Source organism: Oenanthe melanoleuca, chromosome 3 (genome assembly GCF_029582105.1).
Source record: "Oenanthe melanoleuca isolate GR-GAL-2019-014 chromosome 3, OMel1.0, whole genome shotgun sequence".
Taxonomy (NCBI): Eukaryota; Metazoa; Chordata; class Aves; order Passeriformes; family Muscicapidae; genus Oenanthe; species Oenanthe melanoleuca.
The window spans coordinates 8,660,666-8,678,361 of record NC_079336.1 but is presented as its reverse complement, the minus strand read 5'-3'; the positions used below and the strand labels follow the sequence as shown (position 1 = coordinate 8,678,361).

The 17,696-nt window shown below is 38.9% G+C and overlaps 1 protein-coding gene across 7 annotated transcripts in view; it reads right to left on the bottom strand.

The window, feature by feature from the left end:
- LDAH (lipid droplet associated hydrolase) overlaps positions 1-17,696 on the bottom strand; it is a 111,255-nt gene that overhangs the window by 20,478 nt on the left and 73,081 nt on the right. For all 7 annotated transcript variants that reach the window (XM_056487716.1, XM_056487717.1, XM_056487712.1 and 4 more), the window contains one exon: positions 17,305-17,545. In XM_056487716.1, coding sequence (XP_056343691.1) covers positions 17,305-17,545 — 241 coding nt within the window. The remainder of the gene's footprint in view (positions 1-17,304; positions 17,546-17,696) is intronic.

Below are 17,696 nucleotides of genomic sequence, written 5' to 3'. Positions count from 1 at the left end.
TCTCATGCCAGTGTGTCTCTGTCTCTTCAACAGCAGAGCTGCACCTCTTTCAGCCCTTGTATAAGAGTCTTGCCTCATTTTACAACATGTTAACCCACATGAACTTGTGACCCACAATATTTCCACAATATTTTCTTGTGGAACTATTCCTTAACCAGTAATTTACCATCCTTGTAAGAAATTTATGCACAGAACTTGGGTCTTTAAGGAATGACAGCATTGTCCTTTCCTTGCCCACCAACATTTATCTCAGCTTGTGAAGGTCACTTTGATCCTGTCCCTTTCCAGCACATCTGCAGCATATTCTAGCATGGTGCTTTCTGTAACCCCAGCAAACACACACACTGTATTCCACTGGTCACATCCCTAACAGCTACTGAATATTAAAGCAATGAAGATAAGACTGTTACAAAACCCTACATCTTTCCAGTTTCAAAATTCTTCCTGAATCCCATTTTCCAGGCAGTCATACATCTGTCTAGTAGGGTGCTTCAGATATGTCATATTTCCCAAACTTTGTTAGAAGAAAATAATGGGAGACACTCTAAAAATTTTTATTACAGTCAAAATGTCCTAAATCCACTGCTTCCCTCTAATCCACATTACTGTAAGATGTTTAATGTCTGTGGAAAGCTATATTTAAAGATATACCATTATAAAGCAGGAACAGTAACCTTCTCTCTTGCTGCTATGGAATGTCAATCTGGGCTTCTTCAGAAAAGCTGTTTTTCTCAAAAGCTAAGTCACAAGTTCAGGGAGAAATCTCTCTGCTATTTCCTAATGCTATACTCTGCTAACCTTGGCATTTTTTGAATATTTAGTTCTTTCCTTTTCAAAAAAACTTGTTCTGTTTCCTTATTTCATGAATGCCAAGCAGCTTTTTCTAAGGAAATAAATCAGAACTTACTTTTTTGTTTCCAATTAGAAAGTCATCGCAAAAGGCTCTCAAGGACTTTTACTTTGAGCTTTTCAGCAGCTCTGAAAATCAGGTTGTGAACTGGGCACAACCAGAAGCTGACACTTAAAAAATGAATGGGCTCTGAAATCTTTCACTAGGTTTGAAGAGGAAGGTTGTCCTGTGAGATCACCGTGTCAGTGTTTGCTACCTGGTCTTACAGTCTCAGGAAAGATTTCCAACCTGTTCCAATGCTTGCTTTAGCAGGAAATCTCTAGAGACTCCCAGAATCATTACTAAGAAAAAATATTTATTGGGTTTTATTGTCATGATTTCAAGTAGAACATAAGATGCAACGTAGAGCCCACATGCTGAATCTCCTGTGTGAACTGTTTCACCCAAACCTGCAGAACCTGTCACTGCACAGAATAAAGCACATCCAGCTAACTGCAGGACTGTGGCTCAAAATGCAAAAGTAGGAAATGCCCTTAATGGGCTGTGTGGAAGCTCTGCTGGAGCTGTGACCTCAGTGTCCATGCTGGATTAGGGTGAGTGTGTAGCTTCAATCTGTTTGGCATCTACCACTGTCTTTCAGTACTCACCAAAGAGAGAAATATCCAGGGTTCAGTAAAGGTAAAAGAAGACAAATTAGTATTCTGAAAAATCATTACATGTGAAAGATAACACTGTGGGATGAAAGGTCAAAAGGTCTGGAATTTTTCTGAACTATCACTGAAATCCTCCGAGACCCTGTGCAAATTACAAAATCTGTTTTCTCATTTTAAAAACATGCTTCAGGCTGTTATGACAATGAAGTGTGTTTTGTAGACTGTCTTAAAAATACTTGCAGTTGAAAAACATTGTGTAAAAATGTCTATTAATTAGTCCTTGAAAAATAGATTGTTTTTATCAGTAATGAAGTTTACAGAGCCAAATCCATCATGTTCCCTTAGAATCGCTCACCACTACCTTGAACGTTGAGTTTCACAGTGATCAAGTGACAAAATCTTCACAGCTATCCGATGAAGAAAACCTCAACAACAGAGCCAAGGATTAGTCTGTAAGTACCTGAAGTCAAAACATGCCTCTGTGAGAAAACTGTGCTTGCTGTACTTAAAATCTTTCTCTGAACTGGCTTAGTGAAGACAACACCAAAGGCTTGAAGGATCTAATACTGCACCCACACACTTCTGCGTATTATGTGCTGCCTCTCTGCTTTTAGCAGGAATGTTTGAAGTGACAGTGTTAAATATTTGAAAAATGAGAACTGTCCTGTAGCTTGAAATTTGTGTATCTTCCATCAGTCCCTAACTGATATTTAGTTCAACTGAAAGAAGCTAATCCTGCTCTAACATGGAGGTGTACACAGTGGCTGCCTGAGCGTTATGAGAAGTTGTGCACTTGTAGAGCTTCCTCCCAAGAGCAAGCCAGCTCTTCCCTGCTGAAAGAGGGACTTCACCAGTGACAAACCATGAGAACATTCAGTGTCTGAAGAACCACAGCACAGCTATGATGGGATGTGTAAATGAGCTTAACACCACTTACATCGGTTCTTTTGGTAACTTGGATATTCAGACCCTAAAATGAGGAGGGCATTCTCATGGACATGAGTGTGAGTGCCCCACAACTCCAGTCACAGACCCACACAGTGGCTTGAAAGTTTTTATTGGACAAGGATGGTTTGCAGTATAAAGGCTGGAGTGAAATCCTAAAACCTGGCTCACAAGGATGTAACTCATGAAGCCATCTCTCTACCCATTGAGCATACATAAAATGCAGTTCTCTCCTGAAAAGACTTTGGAAGAAAGGAACAAAAATTATTTTTTCTTATCCTTTGCCTGGAAGGTAAAAGTCCAGTACCCCTGCACTCTCAATTTCTATCTAGGAAACAGGCTCCTAACAATTTGGCTTTGAACCAGCCGAGGATTTCTAGGAAAAGAACATATAGAAGCTCTTTAGCTTTTGCTGTAAATATATTTTTGCTTATTCAATATTGATCTGGCTAAACAGTCTAAAGCAAATTTGAGTGGGCTTTGTTCTTAATTTTCATGGTATAATCCCATTCCTTCAAATTTGTATATGCAAATCTACTTTCGCATATACTGGACTGATGCATGATGAGTCAGCCTGACTCAGTGAAATAAGCCAAAGCACAGAAAGTGAAGTTTCTAATACAGATTTTTCTAAAATATTCCTTCATATGGGTTTATTTCTCAAAAAACAAGCAAAAAAATGTGGTTGCAAACCTGCAGAAACTGGCCAAGGTACCTGGTGACAGCTGTAGAATCCCCAAGTGTTTTTATTATGTTTTGCTCCATCTCAAGTTGCTGATACCCCTTGTAATTCATAACCAGGTCACCAAGATTTAATAACACAAAAACCTAGTGTTAGTTAACTATCATAAACAATGGTCTTAGAGCTTAAAAGTGAATCAAAGTTTAACAGACAAATACCATTGTTGTGTTTTTAACACATAAACACCTTCTTAAAATGCTGTAACTTTTTATATGCAGATCTTTTATATACACAAATTGAAAATGGAAGCTTCTCATTTATTCCCAGGTCAGACTTATGAAATTTACTGCCAACTTAGCTTCTCCCCATGATCCTGCCAGTGACCTTTTTCCTGCCCTGGTAGGATCATTCCCTCTCCATGGATTAAAGGTGATTAAGGATCAGTGTCAGTTCAGTCTCATATATTTGCTAAGCAGAGACGACAAACTGTGCCAAAATGTGTTTGATTTATTTGCGGGGGTTTTGTGATAGAGGAACCCTGATTGGATTCAAATCAAGGATCCAGAAAAGAATAGAGTGCTTTACATCATTGGTAGCTCTTTAACCCAAAGTGTCACAGCAAGGACTTAATATCCTTCAGCTAAATTATTAGTTTTCATGAACAATAATGACTGAAATCAATCAAGCTTTTCAGTGCTTTGGGTTACTTAATCACCAATTCAAGCAGCCAGTTGTTAGATGGATACCTGTATCTACTGAGCTAAACTTCAAACACACTGATACAGCACAGTGTAGCCAAGCAAACTATGTGTGAAATAGAAAATTTCCTGACTTTTAAGAAATGCATGCCTAGCATTATTATTATTATTGTTTTCTAAAGATTTCAGAACAATAGTCTAAAACAATTTCTTGTCCATTGACTCTCTGGGTATCAAGAGATCTATGCTTGAACTTGGGAAGTTGTGCAATTTTCAGGGAAGAAACATTTCTAACTCAGGACAGCTAAACCTTATACTTGATTCTTGAAGGAATAGAGAGATTTCCTGTACTTGGACTGAAATATGTGTTTTTCCTCAAGTCTTTAAAATTCTTGCTTGATTATTGAACATCCAAAGAAGATCTGCCTGCTTATTTGCAAGAAAAAGATTAGATTAGGGCTAAATTAATCATAAACTCACACTAAAAACTGAGGGTCACACTATGTTGTCTGAGGCAATTCAAGATGATCTGGAACTATGTCTTTATGGAAAGAACTCTTCAAAAAATTAGTTATGGTGCACATATCCATAAAAGACAAAAGGTTATGTATTTTTGACTTAATCTTGATAAACTTTCAGATATACATGCCCTTGATTAATTTAAAAATAGCTCTATTTTGTAGTGTTGTGACTAGAGCTCATTCTATGTAGTTTTTCTGTAACCTGTATATTAATTACATTAAAATGATGCAGTATTTTTTGCTGAGCTAAGGAAATGAACTTACTGTGATAGAAAGAATAGACAGAAAGAGATGCCATACTTATGAAACAAGGGACAATAACAAAGGGAAAAAAAACCCTTTTCAACTTCATAGACCAATGATTTTCAGGAAATCATCAAAATAATTCCTTTTCCAACAAAAATGAGTGGTTGTGAAGATAGCCCCAATCTAGACAATTTAATGGATGCACACACACATTCTTTAATAGCTTGTTCATCAGACAAACACAAGACTACAAAGGGTTACCCGAGCTCACTTCATTTCCCTACTGATGCTGGCTTTAGATTATGTTGACTCTATCAACAAGATTGTGGTTGTAGGTGTAAATTTATTAAGTCCTACATATCAAAATATTGTTCTATTTTATAAGTCAGTAGGAGCTATGCTCTGGAATGGATACAGGGAGAAACACAAAGCCAAATTTTTACTTCAAGGTCCAGATAGTACAGTTTCAGCAGCATCAACCTTGGAAGAGCATACTGTAACAGTTTCTAAAGTGGACAAATTCAGAGGAAAAGAAGACCATGGCCCTGCCTTCAGGATGCTTCTCAAATGAAGATCTGGTGCCACTACTTAGATCAACCAACCCCTCAAGCAGATGAATACAGAGAGTCAAGAGATGCCTTACACTGTTTTGTGAAGGTCACACAAACAAAGATACTGTCTTTTTTTCACCAAGAAATGAATAAACTTTCTTTGGCTAGAACTGGAGGAGTTTGTAAGAGATCAGTGATCCCCCTGTGACTGTGGTGGAGGATGCAGGTAGTCTCAGTAGTTCTGTAGGGTATTTCCTAACAAGTTTTCCTGGCCACGCTCACCCATGCACTGCTTCTGGCTCCCTTGATTCTATTTCTGTTCCCCATCTATAGAGAACTTATGCTTTACATACTTAAAAAAAAAAAAATGTTATGTATTCCATTAGCTTTATTTTTTCAGTTTGAATGTCACTCAGTTATTTCATTTATTCCTCAGTAAAACAACACTTTGCAGCTGGTCTCTGTCCTCCCTTGTGTTTAAGGCTGCCTTTTAATGAAAGACAGCCCAGTATTGATTAAAAGCCACAAAGCTGAAGTGCAACCAGGCCCTGAAGAGAACGCTTGAGTTATTAAAAAATATTTTGCAAATCATTTGTAATATAAAGGCATATTAAGAAGTAGAACAACATGTGAAAGGAAAGCAATTTTACACCACCTATCTTTGCAAGTCCTTTCATAAAATTTCGGTATCCTGCATTCACTCTGCAGAATGCAGATTCATTTGGAGATTCAATCAGACCACATTTTATGAACTTTCATATTTGCTTTTAACTAATATCTGACATTAGGCATGTTCTACCTGTACTTGGGTTTCCTCAATCATTCTATGTTGCATCTGTTCACCTGTTTTGCTTGGTTCTTCTATGGTAAACTGGCCCTCATTAAGGGTTCTGAAATTCTCGATGCTACTCTTGTCTATTTAATCAGTGTGGATGACATTACAGGGCTGGAAGGGATCTCCATTGGTCTCTTTTTCTTAAGGTGAATCAATGATACTGTATTATTTCAAGCAGATATGCATCCTGTCATTAGGAAGAACACGAGATTAAAGTTTCATTATCTTCACAGGATATCCTATTTAGAATTCTGCTCGTATCATTAACTAAAATCTATCCTGAATCACTTTTGTTGCAATGTATTACATTATATATTACCTCATTTATCACAGACACATTAAGCTAAATTACTGCCCTTTACTTGAAAACTCTATGTTCTTCAGTTGTCTCCTGTTCAGTCTAAATACCTCTCTTTTAAGCTAAAATAGATTATCATAGGAGTCACCTGATTAAATGTGGGTATCTAAAGCTTAATTTTTCTTTCTTCACAGTCATACATGGTTCATCTCATCCTTAAGTACTGACCTAGATAGATTAGACAAGTGTTACCTATTTCTCCAATGACTATGTCAGGATTTTAAGGGGATTAGTGAATGAATAGAGCTTTATGTTGTAAATGTGTTAAGTATTTCTGTTCTAGCACAGGTGTTACCCTTTTGTGAAAATATGCAGCCAGTATGCCTTGTCTTCAAACGCTTTGTATCAAACTGCCATATATTCTCTGTCAATTGCTTTCTCTGCTCTATTACACATAAATTACATATATGTGTGTGTGTGTGTAAAGCAATGCACTGTGAGAAGTAGCTGAACAGTCTATGTTGAGGATTCCCTCCTCTATAACCACCAAGCACATTACATACTTCAGACAGCTCAAAATTTTCTTAGAAGTCCCTTAAATCCATCTGTCATGCTCTGGTGGACATAATATTCAACAGGTCTCTTGTCTTTAATATGTGGATGCAAAGACAAGCCCATCCATCCTCCTCCTTTCTCCCTGTTCTTCTTTCCCAAGAGTGTTAGATCCCTTCATATGGATATTCCAGCTCTGTCAGTTCTCTCACCTGTGTCTGCTAAGACAATTAACTAGTAATTTTGATGTTTTTTAAAGGTTTGCAATACTATTTTATTTTCCATACTTTAGAAATTTACATCACCTGCGCATCACCTGCCACATCTATCTCACCTTGCAGTAGTCCTATTGTTCCTGATGACTTTCTTTTTACACCATAATTTCAGATCATTTATGAGCACAGATTTGTTCACAGTGACACAGAGGGTTTTTTAATCTTTTTCCCCTTGAACTCATCATCAAGCCTCCTTTACTAAATGTTTCAATGTTAATCACCTTTTCATGGCTAAGAAAACCAAAGCTCCCATGACACTAGTCTGATTGAAAGTGCTCCAACCTCTGTGCATATTTGAAAATATTCAGAGTGATTGTTATAGCCAAGTCTTATGCCCTGTGAAAAACAAGCAACCTCATTACCCTGTCATTAGTCTCTCACTCTCTACAGTTTGTTTCCATACATCTTTCTTTCCCATATTGACACTGCAGCTTCCCAGGACACTTCTGATGCTCTGCCTCACAAAACTATCATTTACTGTCAAGTTTTTTCACAGAATGAATCTGCTATTCCACTATTTCCCATTTAATCTCTATTACTGCTATTACTTCAGACTCTTGTTTGTGTTGGCTAAGGACCACAGCAGAGACTGGGGACATCTTTTGTCAGGTACTGGCAGATGGTACTGACATGGAAAAGCCTGAAGTGATGCTCTCTCCTGTCACACAAGAGACTTCCAGAAAACCTCCACAAATTCTTAGTCTCTTTCTTCCAGAACATTTCACTGATGCCTCCCTTAGCAAATCTGCCTCGCAGCAGTATAATTTCACAATAATCCATTATCATAAAATGCTTCAGAAATATTTTTAAATATGCAATATTACAACTTTAAGTTCCCACTCCTGATCTCTGTAAAGGTAAATTGGACAATATAAAATTAAATTGATAATTTGCCAGTAATTGTAGCCAAAGAAAAGAGTCCTGAGTGCCTGACTGGATCTTTTTTTTGCACCTAAGAAAGAGTTACACTGCATGGGAGAGCTAAAGGTCCCAGTCAAGTTGGCTTCAGCATCTCAGAGGCTACTTAGGCAATCAGAAAAAATAACATTTCTACTCCACAGATTTTACAGTTTCTTTTTAAATGTATTACTGCTGAACATTGAGTTGCAGGTATATACACAGAGTTTTGCTTGTGCTTCTGAGGGACAAGCAGAGGGTATAAAAATAAAATAATTTTACTTTGATGGGGGCTCTAAGAGAACTGAGAGGAACTTTAAAAGGGCATGGAGGAGTAGGACAAGACGAAATGGTTTTAAATTGACAGAGAGAAAATTTAGATTAGATATTAGGAACAAATTCTTTACTGTGAGGGTGGTGAGACACTAGGATGGGTTGCCCAGGGAAGCTGTGGGTGCCCCATCCCTGCAATACAACTCTTTGAAAAGTCCTCTAAACTAAAGCAAAGTTGCTTAAATTTTGACGTAAAGAACAATTGCTATGTCTCTATCAAAATGACCTGCAAAAAGTTGACTGAATTTTTGAAAATAAGTTTACCTCAAGAAATATACTACTGTCTGATCACATTTTTTTCCTGGTGAATTGCCTATCTTACTGTAAGGTTCTTCAGTGAAGTGTAATATTAAGTTTCATTTCCAGTTTATGCTTTGCTCTTGAGGAAGCAATCTCTGTCATGCCTCTGAAGGAGTCAGAAAATAGTGGTAAGAACTAATAATACCAAACAGCACTGTAATTTCCTATGGGGAAAACATATTTTCTACCGGTAATTATTGCCAACAGCAATCTTGGAAATATCGTATAACTTATTGTTTAAAACATCAAACAGAAGGAACTGCTTTGTATCAAGGATGACTAATGCAGGAACATGTGCTTCCACACATGCACAGACACATTAGATAAAATGTTGATGTTTAGAGGTTTACAAGATACAAACATTGACTTTGGGGTCTGCTTAAGTTTACACTTGAATTCAGAATGCAAACATAGCAGTTAATGTATAACATGAAAGACATGAATAGGCAGAAACAGCTGCAATTGTTGTGGACAGGCTTGTCCAATCTGCTTGGTACTACAGTTGCAGGAAGATCAGAACTATACAAAAAATCAGTCAGCTGTGCTTGAGAAAGCAGAGTAGAGGCTAAAGGCAAACATAAAAAGTTATTCAACAATTATACCCAGGTGCTTTACAAACAATAGATGCTTTGTTGGGGAGTGTGAAGAACACTCATTTACTTTGTGTGATGAAGCATGTGCAGATGAAGTGGCGTGTGTGATGGAAAACTGAAATGTCCACGGGCTTAATCCTGCTCGAAGTTACTTTGGAACAGCTCCCACCATCTTCAAATGACAGAACTGTCCCTTAGGTAGAAAAATTCATCTCCAGCTTAAGCTCTCACATACCGTGGCAGATGGCTGTGATGCTGGGATTTCTGCCAGCATCCAGACTTTGGTCATGGAAAGTGTCTGCTCTGAGCCTGCAAGAGGGGCACAGAAGGGTCTGCTGTAGGTGGTGCTCAGCCCATAGGGGATGGGTGCTGTCTGTAGCAATTCAGCATCTCCACCCTGTGGTTCCTGCCTGATCTCTATGAAATTACACTGCTTTGCTAGACAGGGCTCAGTTTAAGTGCCCCTCTGGACTGGGACCTGGGGCTGATTCTTTCTTGAGGAAGCCTCATGAAATTCAACATCTGGACCACCTGTCTTTTGAAAAAGATGAACCTTCTTTTAACTAGAGTGGCTTTGATTCATAAGAAAGGTGAACTTTATACCACTTTATACTTCATAAACATAATCCACTAATTTTAAAGCTCATTTTAAATACATATGACCTTTGAGCTAAGCAGCAAGCAATCTCTTGTGCCACTGCATTTGCTTAAGAAAAGCCAGCATTTCCTTCCCAGATCAATGAAGATTCTGTAGGAACTTTTTCCCTGTCAATATTGTTACATTAAATAATTGTTGAGTGCTGGTGGGCATCTTCATGACAAGGAGCAGAAGCAAAGTGCATTGCCATATTGTTTTAGCTTATCACAGTAATTACATCCAAACCAGTGTCTCCTTCAGTCGCATGGACTAACAGGTACTGCATTAATTACCGATTTATTATTCCAAGACATAAATGTCTAGAGTTTACCTATGGGTATAGATTTAGCATGTGTTTAAGTGCTTTGCTGGTACTGCATGATGATGGAGTTTGATGAATCAAGCTAAAATTCTAACCAATAAACACAAGTTATGACAGAGCCAGGAGTTCTACTTCAAATACTCCTTGGGGGAGTTTTGGCAGACACCTCTGATTCAAAAGGCATGAGCCTACTGCAGAAGGCTCATGAATTTGGGAGGGTGTTATATCGGCCCAGGAAAAATAAAGTGGCAATTTGCAGATGACTCTCTGGCATAGTTTAACACAAAGCAACTGTAGCTGGTAGCATTTGACTGGCATATACTTATTTTCAACATCCTTTCTGCTTTGTTGATGTTACCTCTTCCTTTTTCATGCCATTTGCAACACATCATTAGACTCACTGCAAATTTGTGGGTGTAAATCATCTCCCTGGGGATGAAACCTCACCAGGGGTGAATAAACAACCTCCCCCCTTCCCCAGCCAAATCCCAACTCTACCTCACATTTCATGGAAATGATCAGCATTTCCACTATCAAAACATTCACGCCTTATGAATAATATTTATGATGGGAGTTTTTATGTCGGGTTTTCCCCCCAAGAAGAAAAAGAGGAATAATTAACAGAAATAGACCAAATGAGAAATTTCCACATTATTACCATTATTTTCATAAGGCTTTCACAGGAAAGTAAAAGCTTTTGCAAGTAATAAAAGTACTCATTAAACATCTTTCTTTCTTTTGGAAATGGGGTAAATTATGAAGCAGATTGACTTCAATAAATAAATAGACTATAAATACATAAAAGTCACTGCCTTCCTCCAGTAATTTAATATGAGCATCCTACTCTGAAATAAGGAAAAGTTTATTCACTCACAGAAAGAATAGAGCAGATGTGAGGTTTTTCCATCAGCTTAAGTGCTGCCTTGGTAAGGTGAGTTGTCCGACTACATTAAACAAACATTTTAGTCAGGCATCACACAGGAAAATAAACAGTAGCAAAGGAAACATGAAAATATTAAAGACTGTTATTCTTTGGCCCTTTTTCCTGCAAAGCAAGTGATAAAATATTACTGTGTTTCCACAGGTAAGGAAACACGCTCTTAAACACTTTGCAGAAATACATATTACGATCATCACTTAAAATGTCAGAAATGGATAGGAGTCAACTGTGACAGCACACAGGAGGCTGCTGAGAAACACTGCAGGGCCAGAGGATTTCACACACTGGGCCAGGCTGCTGGGCTACCTAAAGCAGCCTTCTGGCAGAGCAAATTCAGAGAGGCAAAAAACATTCTGCAGGAGACAGCTGTAGAGTTACCTGACTTCAGGACAGACTTCTCTTAAAGTCTAATTAATCAGATATTAGTGAGAGGGAGAGACTATCTGCTGTATCATTTTTGACCTTTCTGTCCCACTGAGCATCAAAGAATGCACATAGGAAGAGAGGAGCCCTGCTGGGCTCCATTGTTTTTGCCCACCTGTGATATACTGCACTACACTAAACAGATGTAACATGGTTTAGTTTATGTAGATGGAATTTATGTACCATGTCAGTAATTTCTGTTCACCATGAAATTTTGTCTGACTATCCATCATGTCTGAAATTCTATACATATTTAAATATAAAACATCCTTGAAATGGTTTCTGCATTGTAGCCAGAAATTATCTAAAACATACATTCATCAGAAGAAACAAAGCAATCACTTTTTATGAACACGGCTTGGATTTCCATCAGCCTGGAAAACCAACTTGAAAATATCCTGCTCTGGGTTCAAAGATACGCACAGTTACCCAGTGAAAGATGTAGGTGTGAGATTGTTACCTGAAATCCTTTGTAGTATCAGTTTCTGTCTCTACTTTAAAATGCACTGCATGCATCACCCTGTCTGGCCTGTGGTTTGGGGAAGCAGCTCATGACTAACATACATACATACATACATACATACATACATACATATATATATACAAATATACATTTATGTTAAACTAGTGACTAGGCAGGTTCAGCTGCTGTCCTGGAATGCAGGTCTGTGTACAGTTCTGCTGCTGACCAGCTATGAGACACTGGCCAATAGCTCATCCCTTGTTTTGAACACTGGGTTCTTTTTTAAACATGCTGGTATAGCATTTGAAATAATAAAACCTAGATGAGTCTATAATGTGCATATCCCCCTTGGCTGTGCATGGCCTCAATGGATGTGCTTTGTTACATTCAGCATGGAAGACAGAGCTCTTTTGATTTTGCTCCATAAAACAAAATAAAAATCAAAAGATCTATGCCTTCTGTGCTGAATTTACATCTGCTCATCATAACTTCTGTTGCATTTTAATTTAAAAAGCAAAGCAAGAAAGAAAATTAAACTTAATTTTAGCTGTGGAATTATACGGCTTTTAAAAATATTTTTTCAGGGGCAAAACCTCTTATTCCACCATTTCACGTGAAGATTTTTATCAAGTGCTTACTTAATACCTTAAGCACTGTTTTTTATCTCTGAAAAACACATGCAGAATAGGTGGAGGTGCTACTGAGTCCCACAAACACAACACAATGCATTATCCTTATCCAAGTATTTTGGTTATATGGGTATTCCCACAGCACTTCAGTCCCAGAAAAAGAACTCCAAAAAATTTCCCATCTTACTTGTCAGGAAATTGAGATGAAAATGTGAAATGAGTTTTCAAAGAAGGCAGGAAACAAACAAGAGGACTCTCACTAGAAATCAGCAGCTGTAAATTCTAATGCAGCCAAGCTATGAGATATCTGACTGTCCCAGCAGCAAGGGTAAAAGCTGCATAGAAAATTTGGAACACATTGTTTCTGATATCTGAAGGAAAAAGAACAGTCACTAGATTTGGAGTGGCATTTATCTCCTCTGTTTTTGGTTTCTAGTAGAGAGAGTCCCTCTGTGATCAGTAAAATGCATCAGTCATTGCAGGGTGTGATTCACCTTTCTGGCTTTAAAGCCAGCTAGTCAGACAGCATGATGTCCATGGTGATCAGATGAAACTACCCAAAATGTCACATTTAAAAATCTCTCTGATAAATAAAAATAATTGGAATAGAAACAGATCTCAACCCATGATAACTCCTGAGGCTGAATTATCCTGAGGGATAATTCAAACCCAGAATGCAATCTCCCAGTTGGCTGTCTGAAGACAAAATTTTAAAATAACTTGAGTCAATGTAGAAGCTTCTGTTCCATTTTCATAGAAACTGGAAGCTTACATTTCACTGTTTTTTGATGCAAATTTATCTCCCAGATGCCATTTGATAGATGGGAAAAATTTATCCCACAATAAAACCTTTTCTCTCTGGCACCTCAGAGATTAAATTTTGTATCCTGTACATCTAACAGGGAGAAGCAGCTACTGCTGGGAGACAAGCTTCAGCTGGGACTCACTTCCTATATAGTCCTGTGGAGTGCCTCAAACTGCTGTGGCCCCTTTTTCCTCTGTAAAACAAGGGAGATGTAAACACTCCACATGAAATCTGAACGTCTCCACACTTGGAACAAGATAAAATTTGAATCACAACTCTGGAGTTTTATCTTAATTGTTTTTTTACAACTTCTGTTGGATGCTTAAATTAACTAGGCATCTCATTTCCAGCTTTGACTCATGTGACAGCCTAACTGAATCTGAAAGCCTTGTTTCAGGCTTCTGAGTCCCTTCCTTCCCAAGCTGCTCCAACAGTACAAAGCAGACCTCCCCCTGCCCCAGGCTGCAGTGCTCCCCTGCTCCCCGACCAGGTTAAACAAACAGGGAGATTCCTCCAGGGAAGTCACAGGTTCAAGATCACAAAGGACTCACCTCATTTGGGCCAGTTGGAGGTTTTTCTTGCTATTGTGCTTATCTGTATCTTCCCTGTCATCCAGACATTAACCTCTGACCTGTGAGCCTGCCTCTCGAAAAAGCTGTGCAGTGTTTACCCATTATGTAATGTCTGTGCTTTTGTGGAAATTTTACAGAAACAAATGGAGGAAGTTTGCCAGTCAAACGGCTGGACAATAAATCTGTTCCATGTAGATAGAATGGTTTACTGTCACTGTAAGCCTGCTACTGGCATCTGTCACTGAAGAAATGTTTACAAATTTCAAGGCACTGGAGTGCCAAAGTATTCCAGCACTGCAGGACTGTACATGATTTGTAGAACCAACACCACTGTGCTAGATAGGGATAGCCTTGTTTTGCTAGCCTGAATAAACAGAGTGACAATGTTTCAGATTAAGTCAGGGTCACTAATGTTCAATATTTCTGTCTATTCATCTTCTAAGTTCATAAATACAAGTACCCAAATGGTTGTTTGTTCATTGTAATGCTTTTTCTGCCCTAAGATATCTTTTCTAGAAGCTAACCCTGGTAAGCAAAGTCTCTTCAGTCCCTTTTGCTTATTTCTAATAGGTCCTTTATTATTTATAGACCATATGTTCTCATCCTTACAATCCATCTTCTTTACAGACCCTGCTGTCTCTTCTCCTTCTGTACTGTTTCCTCTTTGGGACAAGACATTCTATTATGTTCCCTTTCTGGACAGTGTCATCACAATTCCTCTTGCTGTGTAACTGGGGCTTCTATATATCATCAACTATGAAGTTAGGACAACAGAAAGATGTGTTTGGATAAGAAGCAGGAACAAACATAAATTGGAACATGGGACAGATAGGTAATGTAATTCTCTCACTGATTCTTTCAGCTAAGGGCCTGATGCTGCAACAGCTGAATGGAGCTTTTCACTCTGTGTCAATGGGAGAAGCACTTGGTCTTAGAGTTCTGCTCTAATTAAGTTTTCAAGTCTCATTTCCTTTCAGAGGAGAGAAAACATTGTTGTGACTAAGCTTTGGATGTGGTAACAAATCCCTGGCAGGTTGGTTTGTTTTAACGGACGTTTTAGACTTAAGGAAACTTTTACCATCTTTTCTGCCCTTAATCACAGCTTTTATTACAATTACAGTAATGCAACAGAGGTACATGCCAAAGGCAATATGTGTATTTAAAGAGTTGACATGCAACCTTCCTGGAGAGAAGAAACAACTTCATTGGCTGAACATTTCCGAACCATATCTAGCAATTTATTAAGGGAAAAGGAAATGTTCAGAAAAGCATCTACCACAAATTCAGAGGCTTCAGCAATTCAGAGATGAGCAGTCTCATAAGACGGACTCAGTTGTTGTGCTAGATTTAGTAAATTTTTTGCTGAATGGTAACATTTTCTATTGTCCTCAAACAATAAAAGAGAAGGTTAACAGGCAATATCCGGATGCTCAAATATTATTAATCCATGCATGTGGTCCTGAGTCATTGGGCTGTAAAACATCATCAGTTTCCAAAGATGCAAACCAAAGGGGAATTCTGCTTGAGAGAGATGCTATCACAAGCCCAAAGGAACTAGTTGCATCAATAAGGCCTATTTATGCAAGTTTTACAAGACATTGGCTCCCAGGGGTATTCATTCTGGTAGAATTAATTCAGGCAACAAACTGAACATAGGCAGAGAACACATCCTATGAGTGAAGAGCCTTCAGCCTGGTTTCGTGCCTCAATTTACCTTACAGCTGGGACAGGGTCAGACACTGGTACACACAGGAAATCACCACAGGCTGACAGGCACACATGAACCAGGCTCATTCACCTGGGGACTGAAGAGCTCGGAGGGTCAGCCTCCAACAGCAGCACACACAATCCATTCTGTTAAATTATTCCTGTGGCTGCTGTGGTCTGGGCCAAACAACACATACAAACAATGGCTGGCCATGCTTTTTTGGAGGTTAACACAGGCCAAGGACCATTTCCAATACAACCCTGGCTGTGTATAACCTGTTTTTTAGAGGTAAAAGTTTATCTGTGGGGACCAGAGAAGGATTCCTGGCTTGTGGAGCTGTGACCTCCGAGACCTCCACATACCTTTTTCTGAGACAAAACTATCAAAGGAAGACACTTGAACACCTCGTGTAGGTATGACTGCATGCTTGCTTTCTCCTTGGTCACCAGGAAACTGACTTCAATTACCAGGGACTCAAGCTACAAACTATAGAAATTCAATCAGAAATGTGTATTATCAACAGGAGCCTGATTTTGTCAGGCACAGGGCACTGCAGGGGAGGGACTGTCATTATGTCTGGTTTGTACAACACAAGTGGGGCTGTCCAGGCTGGCAGCACAAACCCCACTGCCCATCCTGCTTTTGGTCTGTGTACAGACCTACAGTGAGCCTCCCAAGAGAGCAGCACACCCACAGATCCATGGAAGGTACAGCCCCTCACTGCAGTCCCAGTTACTCTGGCACATCTGTTTGGGTGATTAGTAAGTAAAATTTAACTGATAGAAGACAGAGCCCAACTGGAAATGTAGGAATGTGTTTTTACTACTATTAATGCAATCAAAACTTCCTTCTTGCTATTATTACTGCGTTAGCATGTCAATTCCATTCCAAATTGTTTTAAATTGTTAACTCACCAAAATACCTGGAGTATAGCACAATTCACATTCTGGTTTTCATTCTGAACTTCACATAATTTATCTGAAATTATTCTGCTTCTTAAATGTGAATGTGCAAAATATATGTACAAAATGCACTGGAGGAACATTAATCTTTCTCTTTATGCCCACAAGAGTGCTGAAATTCAGTGCACAAAGTAATTTTTATGTGTCTTTGTAGGCTAAAGGTCCTTTTCTGAATTTACCAATATTCCAATTCGGATGAAAGAGTCTACACAGCTGGTTTAAACAGCTAAAAGTAAAACAGATGCAAAGAACTCTTTGTGAAACTGATTACTGATTTACATTCACCATCCAATATGAATGAAATGCAAAAAGTAAGCAGACATAAGTCACATAAAGTAGATTGTAAAAGAAGTGTTTCAATCACATAAGAAATTACATCAGTAGTAGAGGTCAGTTTGCTAAAGAAATATGTATTGTTTGGGAAAATATTTTGTTGTTTTGCCTTTGTTTTTTTCAAAATTTACTCATATAAGACTTTCCTGTACCCATTGTCTTAATTTTAGAAAAGACGAGACCTGTTATTCTTCAAAACTCATGCTTTAATACTAAAAAGCTAAATCAACATTTACTAAATGAGAAGAATACAAAAGATGGTTTTTAGAAAAGGTGCTCACCAATGCAGTCGACACTGAAGAGATTTATGGAGGTTGTTATCGAAGACTCATCACAGGTCTTCATCCCCCGCAGCGCAAACCTCACCAGGGAGGCCTTGAGCCCCTCGGGGAGGAAGGACAGCAGGTACACGGGCATGTAGAGAGCGTAGCGCAGCTTGCACAGCAGCGGGGTCATGAGCTTCCCCTGCGGCGACTGCGCCATGCGCTCGATGGTCGGGAACAGCAGCACGGAGCGCAGCACCTGCGGAGCACAGGGACCACTGTCAGAGAGGGCATGGAGCACAGGGACCAGGGTCAGAGAGGGCATGGAGCACAGGAGCCACTGTCAGAGAGGGCATGGAGCACAGGGACCACGGTCAGAGAGGGCATGGAGCACAGGGACCACGGTCAGA